This window comes from Mirounga leonina, unplaced genomic scaffold (genome assembly GCF_011800145.1).
Source record: "Mirounga leonina isolate KUSES-001 unplaced genomic scaffold, KU_Mleo_1.0 Mir_92, whole genome shotgun sequence".
In the NCBI taxonomy this organism is placed as follows: Eukaryota; Metazoa; Chordata; class Mammalia; order Carnivora; family Phocidae; genus Mirounga; species Mirounga leonina.
Genome location: NW_023270852.1, coordinates 562,200 through 576,552, shown reverse-complemented (window position 1 = coordinate 576,552; position 14,353 = coordinate 562,200). Strand labels below are relative to the sequence as shown.

The following is a 14,353-nucleotide window of genomic DNA, read 5'->3' as shown; positions in this document are numbered from 1 at the left end:
GTGCCCCAGTCTTCTGGTAGTGAAACGGAGTCGGCGAGAGCGATGGCACCTTCCTCATGGAGCTCAGGGGAGTAGACGAGCTTCGTGCTCAGGCGGCATGCGGCCAGTGCTATCTCAGTGTTGGCTGTTACCACCAGGCTCCCTGGGGGGCCATGCACTAATTCCAGCCATTGCTGGACCAGGGTCCAGCCCGGTGCCAGTCTGTAGCAGGTGTTGGCGAACATGAGCCCCCTTCTTTTACCTTCATTTTGGAATCACCTCCAGAGCCAGGTCAGGAGCTAGAGAAGAAGGCACGGAGAATTTCTCGGCGTGGTTGCTGTCTCTGGGAGCCAGCTACTAGAAGGTCGTTGTGGCGTTGTCTCCACTGAAATCAGAGTCCAGCAGTTTCTCTCTCTCTCTCTCTCTCTTTCTGCCCCTCCCCTTGAGCACCACTCGCCGCCCACAGTCCCGGCTGCCTCAGCAGCCATGTTGGGTGGAACATGACCTGCCGCCTGCCCAACCTCAGCTGATTGGACCTAGGATTGGTCCCTGGCCCCAGGGCCACCCACTCAGATTTTGCCTGGGGAATTTGGAGTTGGGAAATGGACACCGAGCCAGGGATGGTGGAGGAGCTATGGCTGAAAGGTGGAGGATTAGGACGGCCAAGCTCACGCTGAGCTCTGAGGACACAGAGGAAGGGGTGACAGAGACAGGTGGCCTCAACTGAGAGACCCGCTCCTCTGAGACGCCTTGAATCAGAGCCACCTTCCACTTCCAAGTGGAGTTTCACGAGACACCTCCCCTGATGACCCCTCTTCCCTGGATCTAGCCTGAGAGCATCCCTGGGCCCTGTAACTGGGAGGGCCTTTACTTACCTCCTGCCAGCTCCTTGGAGTTACACCCTCCTGCCTCAGGCCCTAGCTTCTTTCCCGGAGGTCCCACTGGATGGAATTTCATGCCCCTCCCTCCCTCCCTCCCTCACATCCTGTCTTGATGGCCTCAGGAGAAGCAGCTGTGGTCATGCTGCCTCGAGTGAATCTGGGGCATCCCGTGCTTAGAGGTAATCCTCTGGGGCTCCTGCCTTCAACTCTGCTTTCTGGAACTGAGCAAAGTCCCTATCACATGGCTTCATTCCCTGCCATCTTTCTCTGAGAAGACTCAAAGCCCAGCCCAGCCCATCTCCTGCGGCCCCGGCCCCCCTGCCCCAAGCCAGCCATGGCCATTTCATCTTGTCCTTCATGTCCAACCCAGATCCTAGCACTGGGTCCTGTTTCCCACTTTTGAAGGGCCAAGACTGTATGTTTTTTTATTTGAGAGTCTTGAATCTGCTGCCCCAATCCACACTCACTCCCGGAAGCTGGAAATGAAAGCAGTTTATTTGTTTTTATTAACATATAATGTATTGTTTGTTTCAGGGGAAAGCAATTTATTTTGTTAATGAGTTCAGAGGGAGGTTTGTGGCAGCAATGGGGGGGGGGGGGCAGTGGAGAGACCCAGGAGTCAGGTCCTGTTAGAATTCAAGGGAGAACTCGTGAGTTCTTGAGAATTCCCTTGAACCTTGAGATCCCAGGGCTGGGAGAGACCAAATTCCCAGGACTGGAAGAAAGAAAGGAGAGTCCGGATCCCGGGGGCCGTCTTCGGAACTGCTACTTCCTCCTCTGTGGTGACCCTCGGGGGTGGCCTGTGGAGCTCCTTATGCAGCCCTACTTTGGGGCCAACAAGAGTCGGGAAGCCTTGGGTGCTGACTGTACGTTTCCAGGGTCCCTGCCCGCTGGCATCTCCCCAGGCTGCATCCAGGCTTTGTGTTCAGGAGGGTGGGTGCAGAGCTCCCTGGCTTCTCGGGGTGAATTTGGTTTCTCCTTCTGGACTTTAGAAGAAGGTTCTGTGGGGCAGAGGAAGCAGAGCAGGCGGGTGCAGGCCTTGTGGGCACACACTCAGCCCAGGGAGCCCCCAGCCTGGCGGCACAAGGCGGATCCCAAGCAGCTCCACAGCAACCACAGCCAGAGCCCACAGGAGGCTGGGGAGAGCGGAGGGGATACGTGGGATAAGCTAGGAGGGGACCAGAAGGCAGAGGGCTGGGGTCCCTCACGAAGAGTGCATGACAAGTGGCAGCAAACATAGGGCCACTGAGGCCATTCCAGGAGCCATGGCATAGCAGGCCACCTGTCTTGGGAGTGTGAGGCCCTAATGTTTTGAGAAACTTGTAACAGAAAAGTCAACAAGTCCGGGCTTGGGTCTGCCCCAGACACTGCCAGCTGTGGGCTTCAGGCCAGGCCAAACACCAGTCTATGGCCACCAGCCAGCTCTGTTGCGGAGTGGGAAACACAGCCCCAAACCGGGCTCTGCAGTGTCCCCCAGAGGACACTGTCAGGAGAGCCAGAGCCAAGGGAGATAGATGGCACAGACGAAAGTTTGGCCCAAGCTGGGCTCAGGCCATGACAAGTCACAACAGGACATGAACAGCTCCGATAGGCCAACCCTGGTTCTTTGGCCCAGCCTGAATTGCCCTGGCTCCGCCCAAGCCCGGGGGCCGGTGGAGCAGGGGCTCCCAGAAGGTGGTGTCCCCAGGGAAGGGAGGCACATTTTGCTGAGGCCACCTCTGGGGGCAAATCCAGGCTGTACTCCCTTGGGCTCACCCAGCCCGTCATGCCTGGTTTGAGGCACTGTGCCCAGCAGAGAATGGTGCTCACTGCTCCATCCCGCTCCTGTGGGTGCCGCATGGGACCCGTGGCGGGTCTCAAGGGCTGTTAGGATACCCAGACCCTGAGCATGCTACAGACTGGGCTCTGCTTGCCTTCCCTGAGCAGGAGGGTCTTTGAGTTGGACAAAATTCCAGGGTGGCTCACAGCAGGCCTGGATGGCACTCCAGGGATGGTGCCTTGTGCAGCCCTCCAGACACCAGTCCAAAGAACCCACCAGCTCAGGCAGCAGACGGCCACTGCACGCAGCATGGACAGACAGGGCCCTGCAGCACAAGGCGGATCCCTATTCACCGTGGGGGGCTGCCGGGCTCCAGCTGCAGGAGGAACCCGGGTCTGGGCACGGGAGCACGGTCTTCAAGGACCTTTCAGACCGGCTGGGGGCTTTTGGCTGCAGAGGAGGGAAGACAAGAGCTACATATGCAGAGCAGAGCAGGAAACACAAAACAGGGCTTGGTTATTTCCAGGCAGAGCCCCATCAGACCTTTCCCTTCACTTGCCTCCTGCCTCGGGTCCTGCCTAGGCTCTGGATCCAGAATTAGTTGCTACAAGACCTTGATTTCTCCTAGATGTGCACAGAACTCAGCCCATGCTGGCCAGAGGAAGAAAAGGCAAGCAGGGGGCTGAAGAATACATGTGTGGATGGTAGGAAGGTGATGAGGATGGAGACTAGACACGAGAGAGGCACAGAGACAGAGAGAGAGGAGAGAAATGGATACACAGTAACAAAGACTAGCACCGACTCAGGCCAGGAATCAAGGAAGCAAGGGGGAGAAGGATGAAGGAGAGGGGGGCAGATGGGAGAGAAAGACTGATGGGAAAGATGCAGGAGAGGGAGAGAGGGAAAGGAGAGACAGAGACAGAGAGAAGAGAGAGACAATGAGATAGAGAGACCCATGCAGATACAAGGAAAGACAGACATATAGGGGATCATAGAGCAAGATGGAGACTGGCCCAAGCTCCCTGGAGATCCTGCGGGAGGGGGCCAAACCCTGTGGTCCTGGCTGCTTAGAGACGCAGCCCAAGGGAATGCAGTTACATATCGGGAAGAACAACTAGATAGTAAAAGACATGGAAATCTTTAAACTAGCTAATGATGGTGCAGGGGATGAAGTCCTGAGTGGAGAATCAGAAATCCTGAGTTTGTCCCAACTCCATCGTTTTCTTGGTCTGAGACCTTGACTGTCTCTGGGCCCCAGTTTTTCATATGTGAAGAAGAATCTGGACAAGACAGCCTAGGAAGCAGCTCTGACAATGCTGACATGGTGACCCAGTGACTTCGTTCTAGGCTCTCTCTGGCCCGGGAGCTTTTTAGGATCAATGACTGTGAGAAGCTGTGTGCCCAGGCTAATCCTTCAGGCTGGATGAAGGCTGAGGGTAGACTGGGAGAAGGTGGCCCAGAGAGAGAGGAAGCAGAGGGCCAGGTGCCGTGCACACTTACAGCTCATCGTCGTACTCCTTGGGGGGGCAGACAGCAACAACAAGGTCGATCCAGTCCTGTGGGAAGAAGCCCTGTGACTCCGGGGCATGCTCAGCGATTGATGGTATGTCTTCCCTCGACATTCCATTCCCATTCCCTGGGCGCCGTGGCTCAGGATCAGCTGGCTGGGGCCTTCTTCCCACGGGGAGGTGGGCCCCGCTGGGGCTGGAGGGCCTTCTGGTGGGGATCGGCCTCACTGTGTGGACCCATGGTCTGGGGAAGCTTCCAGTCTCTGGGGCTTCACACACAACCACAGAGGCCAAGATTTACAGACCCTTGAAGGACACTAAGTTCCCAAATGTTGATCTGTGGACCAGGGCCAGGCAGTAATCTCAGAACCACCTGGGGGACTTCTTAAAACTCTAGACTCATAGACTTGGCCCCTGGAGATTTGGGGGAGGTCCTAGTTCCCTAGGTCACTCTGAAGCACATCCAATCAGGGAACTTTAGGCTTAGCTTTCTGACCCTAACACTTGAATCCCCTCACTGGCATCATTGCCATCCTTGGCTTATCTATCATTGTCCACCCTTGGCTTGGGTATATCCAATAAAAAGTATGTGAAATATCACTGGGCCCCTCTACCATGCAATAGCTCCTAACATTGCACTGAAAGCTCTCCCCAGGACTCCCTCCATCCAATCTAGTTCTGCTCTCAAGAAACACAGAGAACACTTCTGCTCCCTCTACCCTAATGCAGCCCTTCAGATAATCAAAGACAGTCATCATGTTACCCGTGAGTCTTCTCTTCTCCACATCCCTTCATGTGGGTCCCAGGCCCATCTGGTCAGCTTCCTCGGCTCTGAACTTAATACCTCAGGCTCGGCTGCCTGCATACAGTTGCACAGGTTGTGCACTGCACAACATGAGAGGGCACCATCCACACTGTAATCTGTAGGAGGGCATCCCCTCGGAGTGTGCAGTGCACAGCCTGGGAGACCTTATATGGTGGCCTCGACCCAAGTGGCTAATGAGCACAGATCAGACTACCACCAGACCCTCCTCCATTTTGGGCACTCTACTTCTGTTAATGCTTTCCAGTAGCCCCAAGCATTTTTGATTCCTGATCAGTGTGCACTTAGAGAAGACCTTAAGTCTTTTTCTTGCATGGGTTATCATACTTTGTCTTCTGGAGTCTGTATTTGTGCCATTTGCTCTTTGGACTCAAGGTCAGGAACTGACATTTATTTTTCTGAATCTCATCGTGTCATATTGAGACCATTGGCTGGATAGGTTATGTGGATGTCACCCATGAATTTCCTGGTCCCTGGATACCCGCCCTGGGATGGGGCATCCTGACTAAGCTCTGGCTGCAGAGGCCAGGGTTTAAGGCAGGCAGGCAGGGGAGGGAGGCAGAGAGGGGGTTTACTCTTACCCCCTGACTCCAGGCCTTCTGCAGGGTGGCCTCAGCCTCAGCCAGGGTGTGGTCCATCATGATCTTGCCATTGATCGCCATGACCTCATCCCCTTTCACGATGCCACCTGCAAGATGAGGCTGACTGGTCAACTGGGTCGTTTGTGACGTGTGCCTGGCCCAGGACTTGACAAAGGCGGGGGGCAGGAGGTCACTGGAGGGCTGCAGAAGGAGCTTGACTCCTGGCTTCTGATGGGCTCAGAAGGCACAAGGGGAAACAATCCACCAGGTTACTCAAAGAGCACTTCCTACCCACCCTGTCCGTACTCCCTCACCCCAACTCAGTAGAATCAGGACACCAATGATGAACCATTGCCTCCCTAGCCTTTGTACAGGCCTCTGCTATTACAGAGGGAGGCAGACCTGCATTGCCCACGAAGTTATCAGAAATATGAGCTACTTCTGTGAGCTGTCCCTCTCTGTGCTCGAACACTGCCAGTCTGCATCAAGCCCCTGACTAGGCCACGCTCCTTCCTACCCCAGAGCCTTCACGTGCTATTCTACCTGGGACACTTGCCACCCCCGCCCCCTTCTTCTCTTCTTCTAGGGCTAAGATGAAATGCCTCCTCAGAGAGGACTGCTCCGACCTACACGCAATCTCGAGCAGGTCTTTCCTATTGTTCTCTCAAAGAATCCCAGTCTCTTCCTGCAGAGCATTTTCACAATTTGTAGTTATATATTTGTCGACCGATGGTCCCTCCCACCAGACAGTCAGCTCCACGAGAGCAGGGACCGTCTCTTTGGTTGACCCCTATATCCACGGCACTTACCATAATACCTAGCACAAAATAGGAACTCAACATATTTTTCGAACAAATGAATGATGTTAAAGGTCTTCCTGGGTAAGATGACCTATAGTCCAATAAATTTGGGAGGGGCTGAGTTATAAGCTAAGCAGAGTTACTCACTGCAGAACTTGTCAGAGCCTTGAATATGCTAATATGTATTGTGGCTCTCCAAGAAGTGGATAGATTGTGCATGGTTTCTCATACATCTTCAACTTCAGAACCTTTAAAAAAATGTTTTTTAAGGACTTTTTCTTAGTTCTGGTGTCCACAGCACATTTTCTGGTTTATGTTGAAATAGATTACCCAGAAGTCTTGCAGGCATGAAGACCAGAGGAATGTAGTGATTGATACTGAAGATGATGTGGCAGTGGCTTAAAACACTGCTCCTGGAGAAAAGGTCACCAGCTGCTGGTGTGTCCAAAGCAGTGTGGGACCAGACTGCAGACAGCAGCTTCCTCTGGCCAGTGGGCCTGGGGAGAGGAGACTCACTTTTTCCTTTTGTATGAGTTCCAGATGGAGCCTCAAGAGCAACAAGGCAAGGGTTGGGCTGGGGCTTTGTAAGGAGGGGAGGGTCCCATTTATTCTGGTCCTCTTTCCCTGCCAGACACAGCAGACTGGCCTCAGCTGGCCCAGAAGTGAGGACAGAAGAGGAGGTGTGCGTGGGCCGGGAGGGCAGCCGGGGGCCATGGCAGCTGCCTAGGGAGCGGGCCCCCTCCAAAGCTGACATGACAGCTTAGAGTGTGGCTGTGAGAGGCAGGCCGGAGCTCACCAAGGCCATAAGTGGCCCAGCTGGACTCGCCTCTGTAGCCCACAGAACCAGGTGACTTTCCCATCACTCTGCCTCCCGCCTCAAGTGCTCACCCACCTTCCATTCTACCGACTGCAGCCTAGCACCTGCCCAGGAGGGACCTGACCACGGGATTCCTGCTCGGGCCTGGAAAGGTGAGGGGCCCAAGGCTCCTCCTTCGAGGCCACTGATTCCTTCACAAAAGACCCAAGACTATTGAAAATGCTTCTGGCTTTGGAAGAATCACTAATGGTGAGTCGCAGATACTCTTGGGCAGGTGAGCGGGTTTAAGGCAAGAGTAAAGCAAAATACCAAACAGCTTGGGCTCCAGTCCTGCCTCCACCACTTACCGGCTATGGGTCCTTAGACAAGCATTTTACCTTTCTGTGCCTTGGTTTCCTAAGCTGTAAGATGAGAGTAATTACAGTACCTACTTTCGGTGCTGTCATGAGGATTAAACGAGTTAATAATACACGTGAACGCTTCAGACACAGAGTAGGTGCAGGTACTTAGAATCACATCTGGCACATGGTGAGTTCTTGATAGACATTAGCCCTTATTATTAAAAGGGCAGGGAAGGTTTGGATGCTTTCTTTCCTGCCTTTACATGTGCTGCTCCCTCTTCCTGGAAAGTTCTTTCCCACCATCATGAGGCTAACGTTGACTTACCTTTTCTTTTTTCTTTTATTTTTTAAAGATTTTATTTATTTATTTGACAGAGGCAGAGATAGCGAGAGCAGGAACACAAGCAGCGGGAGTGGGAGAGGGAGAAGCAGGCTTCCCCTCGAGGAGGGAGCCCGATGTGGGACTCGATCCCAGGACCCTGGGACCATGACCTGAGCCGAAGGCAGCCGCTTAACGACTGAGCCACCCAGGTGCCCCACTGACTTACCTTTTAAGCTCAGGTATGGTGCTTGTAGGGAGCCTTCCCCTGTGGCCCCCTTTTCCCTTGGTTGGGTCAGGGGCCCCTCAGGGTCCCACAACTGTCTGTCAGCTGACTGCCCTGTTATGGGTGGAATCTGGCAATTCTGAGCATGTTTTCACCACTAGATGGGGAGCCCCGGAGGGCAGGGTGGGGTCTGGCTGGCTGTATACCCATAGTCCTGGCACCATCATTTGCCCACGGGCAACGTGTGGGACTCAGAAGATGGACGGGTGGATCCAGATGGGGGAATTCTTGAGCAACGGTCGGACCACTCCAAGTGGGCAGCCGTGTGCTTTCCTGGGTCCCTGTAAAACCACCGTACCACCCCCAAACTGGGGCATGGCTGGTCCCCACTCACCGTGCCGCTCAGCAGCTCCCCCCTCATACACAGCCGAGACGACCACCTTCCCGATCGGGGAGTCCATACCGCCTTCTAGGGCCAGATCTAAGGATCCCTCCTGGATGGAGAAAAACAGGCCTTCAAGAGCCAAGCAGATAGCAGCCCGTGCACCCCTGGGTACCCAGGATCCTCTTGACAGGGCTACAGAGAGGGCCAGAGAAGCCATGGGGCCAATGACAATGCCATCAGGGAGGAACGGGAGCATGGACACTGAGTGGGAAAAGGGTAGGGATCTAAGGAGTCACCCAAGAGTCATCTCCAGAGTAGGAGAAACAGGGCACCAAGATGGGAGGGGGCTGGGGCAGAGAAGGATGGTGGTCCGCCTGACCTTCATGTGCCCACGTACCTTCTTAATGCGCAGGAGCCGGACATCCTTCCCTATGATCTGCTCTGGGGTGAACTAGAGAGAACAGATAGTGGGGAGCTTTGAGTCTGCCTGGAGGATGAGGGTGGGGGTCCCACAGAGTACATGGACAAGGGGACCCTTTCCAGCCCCACATCCATCGGTCTTCACCTGGGGGTCCCAGGCCTCATGGGGGCCACATGGACACACAAAGAGGTGACCACAGAAATCCCAGATCCATTCTTCCTGAGAATATTGTGAGGGCTGGGCGAGGACATGCCCTATAAGCACCCAGAAAACCACACAGCACTTGATACATGGTCAGTGCTCAGCAAATGTAACAGCTCTTATAACCCCACTGTGCCCCAACACACACACCAGTCCTATGGGTCACACTAGAATGCTGTCTGCAATGAGCCTTCACAGAAAAGAGCAGATGGGGCTCCCTGGGGCTCCTCACATGCCCCACCTCATCCCTGGGACCCCCAGAGCCCAGAATGTACCACGATGGAGCACACTGTAACCCCCCACCCACAGTCTTAGGATGACTCCCCAGGGGAGGAGAGTGATCTCTCACCATGGAGTAGGGGTCAAAGCCTTCCTCATATTTGCGGAAATCCTGGAAGCAAAGGGAGGGTGTTAGGGCCACAGAGTACAGTTTCCTGAGGGTCACTGCAGGAAGCAAGCTTAGGGCAGAGGAAGAAGACGTGATTAGGTCAGATGTAGCAGAGAGAGTGGGGGGCCAGGTGTGGCCTGCATGGGGATGCAGGGAGGAGGCTGGAAGCCCCAGTAGCCAGAGCACCCCTGGCCGGGGAGAAGCAGGAAACTCTGGAAGCATTGGGAGGAACCCAGCCCTGGACCCCACATTGTTGCAGCGGGGTGGGCGCCCGTGGCTGGCAGGGGCGCCTGCTGATGTCCAGGTGGTCTGAGTGGCCCGTGTCGGCCTTGCTGAAGCTGTCATCTGCCCACAGCCTCAGGTCCTTTAGGTCCTCCCTGAGTTCCTCCAAGTGCTCATGCGAGGCCAGGTTCAGGCTCTGGGGGTGAAGGCCGCCTTTCTTCACCCGGTGCTCTGACCCCAAAGAAGGACAACAATGCTCAAGAGGCAGCTCTCCCTGGGGAATCCAGCCACAAGATGACTGGGGTACAGGGCGGTGGACCGTGCAAAGGCATGTCAGGCTCCAAGAGGAACAGGGGCGTCTGTGCCTGCCCAGTGCCCAGCACTGTTCTTTTTTTTAATTTTATTATGTTATGTTAGTCACCATACAATACATCATTGGACTGTTCTTAATGTAATGCTTATCTAGAATGTAAGAGGCCTCCCAGACCCTTAGCCAGGAGAGGATGAAGGAGAAGACTTATCTCAGGGAACCTGGCTTGGTGAGGGCTGTGAAAACAGTGTCCCCAAGATGTAGAAACAAAGAGGTAAGAAGGAAGATGGGGGCAGAGTCAGCACACACTGCCTTCCTAGGAATCCCCCACAGAGAGCAGGAGCCGGGGGTCCACAGACTCGGGGGCCAGGCATGCCAAGTCCTAGGCAGCAAAGCCTCGGTTAGTCCCCATGGGCAGGCGGGAGCAGGTGAGAGGCCCTATGGCAGGGGCCCAGGTAGGCCCTGCTGGACTGAGGGGAGCCATCCCCAGCACGCAATTCCCTGGGCCACACCAAGTGTCCCCTGAGGCCTATGGTCAGCCTCAGGGGGAGGCCACTGCCTTCTTTATGCCCAGCATGCTGCAACCGAGCTCTGGGCACAAGATGAGGACCAAACATCCGCAGGTGGCTCCCTGGGCATCAGTCTGCCCTCCCTCCTCATCCAGGCTTTGTCGCCCAGGCTCAGCCCCACAGAGCCTGAGAGTGTGGAGGCTGTCCCCACTCGAAGGCCACGGCCACTCCCAGGTCAGTCTCTGGGCATCAGGGCAGCAGACAGAGGAAGGGATGCAGCAAATCCATGGGCAGGAGAGGTCAAGAGGCAGGATATGGAGTCAACGCCCTTTCACTGAGGGCCCTGACTACTTCTGGCTATTTCTTCTAGAAAACTGGACAGTGCTGGCTATGGGCTTCCCCTTCTCCCTCCCTGTGAGAATCTGCTCTCAGAATGGGCATGATGGCAAGGGTTTGTGTCTTGTGTGAATTTAGATCATAGACTTATAAGCCACTACAGCTGGTCAGCCCTTGAAGAGGGAGCCCAACCCTTCAACAGATGGAGAAACTGAGGCCCAGAAAGGTGACATTCATGCCCAAGGTCACCCAGCCAGTGGGTAGTGGAGCAAGGGTTTGACTTCCAGTCTGGGTCCTTGGGCTCCTCCCTTCCAGCCACTCTCCCTTGGAGGGCTGTCTGTGCCCTAAACAACAAGGGCTGAAATGTCTATCTCATGATCAGACATGCGCTTTGCCAGGCGGATGGTGGAGCAGGTAGGAGCCCGACCGTGCAGCCTGACCTCTTGCAAGTCCAGGGCCTGGGAGGAGCTGTGCCGTCATGGGCGCGTTTCCTAACATCTCGGCTTCAGTTTCTCATCTGCTTACCTCTTAGGGTTGCTACAAAGATTAAATGAGTTTATGTACATGAAGTATTTAGAAATAGTGCTTGGCACAGTGACAGTTGCCCGTCACTCCTCAGTCCTGGGCTGGGAGCAGCCTCCTTTGCAAACTCCCATGTGTCTCTGTGAAGCTGACACTTCCCTGTCGCTCCACCTGTAGTCATATGAGCCTGGAGTCTGGTGGTGGGTTAGCGGTGAGCTTGGCTGCAAGATCTTTGTCTATCTGGGGATCTCTTCCACCACTGGTGAGACTGCCAACCCAGTGGCTGGCTTTGGGAACAGAAGCTCCCAGGAGGTGGGAAAGTAAGTGGCTGCTTGCCTGATAGAACTCACGGGCCAGGAAGGACATCCACATCCTTGTGCCCAGGAGCACCCCGGGCAGGTGGAGGACCTGGACTACCACTTCCTCCCTGACTGGTTCAGTGCCAGGCAAAGCTGTGAGCTGCCTCGAGGGGACGACACAGGGGAAGGGGCAGGGAGACACCTTCTGTCCTAGGGCTGGAGCGAGGGCCTATCTTGGCCTCTGCGATCCTTCGCGGCTTCCCTCTGCCCTGCTCCTCTTTGAACAAACAAAGCAAAAGAGCAGAGCCCCCAGGGATCCTGCTACTTTCTCAGCTGGGGCATGGAGTCTAATAAAGCCAGGGTCCCCTCCTGATAGAAGACCCTTCCCCACTCCTGGCTGCAGGCAACAGGGACACAGCTCTGGCCTGAGGCTCTGGTGGAGGGCCCTTGGGGCCGCCTTAGAGCCGGCTGGCACTCCCAGAGAGAGAAGTTGGAGCAGGAGGGACGGGGGTGGCGGAGAGGACTACAGACACACGACGGGTATCGCTTTACTTGTCTGAACGCTGTCTGATAAACCACCATCCTCTTCAACATCTCCTGTGGCTGCCAGAAAAAACAAAAAGTTCCACGCTGGACGTTACCAATAGGCCTCGTCTGCCCTCTGGTGCCAAACCCCGGGCCTGCCAGCCTGGGGCTGCCCTGGCAACATCCCACTCCGAGTAGACACAGCCTGATTTATGTCAGGGGCCGGCCAGACGCCTCCAGGTACAGCAGCTCCCCGCTTCTAGTGAAGCAGACACCACCCTTTGGCCAGAGAACACGCCCCGGGGTGTTCTGACAGGACAGCAAAAGCTCAAAAGCTCAAAATAAGTATCTGAGCTGTCCTGCCCTGACATTTGGATAGGGTTTCCTTGAAAGGGGAAGAACAATTCTGCCATGACTCTTTTCCCACCATGGGTGCGAGGCCAGTCAGTGCCTGGCACCCCCCGGGACATGGGGTTCCACATGAGTCCCTCAGCCGTAGGCGACTGGGGGTGGGCAGACCCTACTGCTCCCCCAGGACCACACCTCACACTCCCAGTCCAGGGAGGAGTGAGTGGCGAGATGGACAGAGTGAGTGGCCCCGCTTTGGATGGTCTCCCATCTGAGGGTGTTCTGTGTCGTGCCTCGCCAGGCCTTAGGGGCCGAGGCCAGGGCCAGTGGAATCACTGGAGGTTTGGCAAGATGGCAATGTAGGTAAGAGCTTGAGCTCTGGAGTCTGAAAGACTCTGGAGTAAGTGGTAAGATCTGGCTCTGCCTAGGGCAACCGACTTACCCCCTCTAAGCCTCAGTATCCTGACACACGGTGGGCTCACAATAAGTCTGAGCTGTTATCATTCTTACTTCTAAAGGGAGCTCCAGCCTGTTTGGTACCCACATGGATTCATCTCTTGGTCAAGGAGAAGTCATGTGAGGTTGTGTCCCACCTCACTCTCCCTCCAGGGGCAGCAGAAGCCAGAGGAGACAGCCCTTGTCTGCTCCTCTGGAGATGCCCTGGAGGGGACCCGAGGGGCTTACCAGGACCTCAGATTTCACAGCTGGCCTGTAGACGAAGTTGGACTCCTGGTGGACCATGACGGGCTTGGAGATAGTAGACACGCCAGGGCCTCGTGGAGGCTGTGGGCTTGGGCAAAATGTCTACAAGGGTTAGTGTACAAGAAACCCCCATGAGGGCATGGCGGGAGTGGCCCAGGCCAACTGCCACGCTTTGACACACATGCAAATCCACCCCATGCACATGCTGAGCCCCCCTGGTTCATTCACCCTGTTGAAGGTGCCAGGGGTGTGATCTTCAGCAGAGAGATAAGAAGTCCATTGGCCACAGTGTGTTCTGAGGCCACAGAAACTAATGGGTGGCTCTCAGAAATCAGGAACTTAAGCCAGAGCCTAGTTCCGGGGGCACCAGCAGCCTCTGTCACTCAGAGGATACACTTTCCAGGCTCTCTCTCTGTGGCCATGGGTGCCATCTAGCCTCCTCTCTCCCTAAAGGCTATTTCTTCTGGCTGTGATTCCATTCCCCAGACTGCACACAAAGCATCTGCTGTCCCTGGCGGGTGGGCACGGAGGCTCTGGCCACTGGAGGTGGGGACCAGTCAGAGCAGCATCCAGGAGAGCTGACACAACCTGTCTGCTCTGCTCTAATGCACTCCATCATCGTGGGTGAGACAAATCGAATCGGATCACAACCCTGCCCAGACTCTTCATGGGTCCCCACTGACTGCTGAGCTCCTTGGCTTGACTCACAAGCTCCTTCATGAGTTCCTTCCTGAGTTCCTCCTTGCCATCGTTATGTTCCCTGTACCTTTCATGCCCTTCCTCCCATCCTCCATGTACTACTGTCATCCTTCAAGGCTCAGCTCATCAGCCCTTTACTCTGCAAAGGTTCCTTCAACTTCTCGTTAGAATGAATCCTTCCCATAGCACCTGCCCTGGGCCATTTTATAGCTGAATCGTATCTGCTCTGCTGCTCATCCTTCAGATGGCAAAGTCCGGGAAAGCACAGGTGTGCCAATTTCCTCACTGTCCCCAGCAGGATGGCTCCATGCTCCCCTTCTCCTCACACAAAGACACAGGGCTGGTGCTCAATCAATGCTTACTGAATCAAATTTGTCAAGGAAAAGCTGCTGCCCATCTTGATGGGGGGACTCACAAGAAGGATATGACCATCTGTGCCAGCCTAACTCAGC

General features: G+C 55.2%; 1 protein-coding gene across 2 annotated transcripts in view; it reads right to left on the bottom strand.

The window, feature by feature from the left end:
• Window positions 1-1,344: 1,344 nt before the first annotated feature.
• The window catches only part of USH1C (USH1 protein network component harmonin), a 45,351-nt gene continuing 32,342 nt past the window's right edge, over window positions 1,345-14,353 (bottom strand). Inside the window, exons 16-21 of one of the 2 annotated variants that reach the window (XM_034995015.1) lie at window positions 9,391-9,432; window positions 8,817-8,870; window positions 8,429-8,528; window positions 5,532-5,638; window positions 4,120-4,175; window positions 1,345-1,861 (exon numbers count right to left, since the gene is read on the bottom strand). In XM_034995015.1, coding sequence (XP_034850906.1) covers window positions 1,849-1,861; window positions 4,120-4,175; window positions 5,532-5,638; window positions 8,429-8,528; window positions 8,817-8,870; window positions 9,391-9,432 — 372 coding nt within the window. In that variant the 3' untranslated portion in view covers window positions 1,345-1,848. The other variant, XM_034995013.1, reaches the window with a different exon arrangement.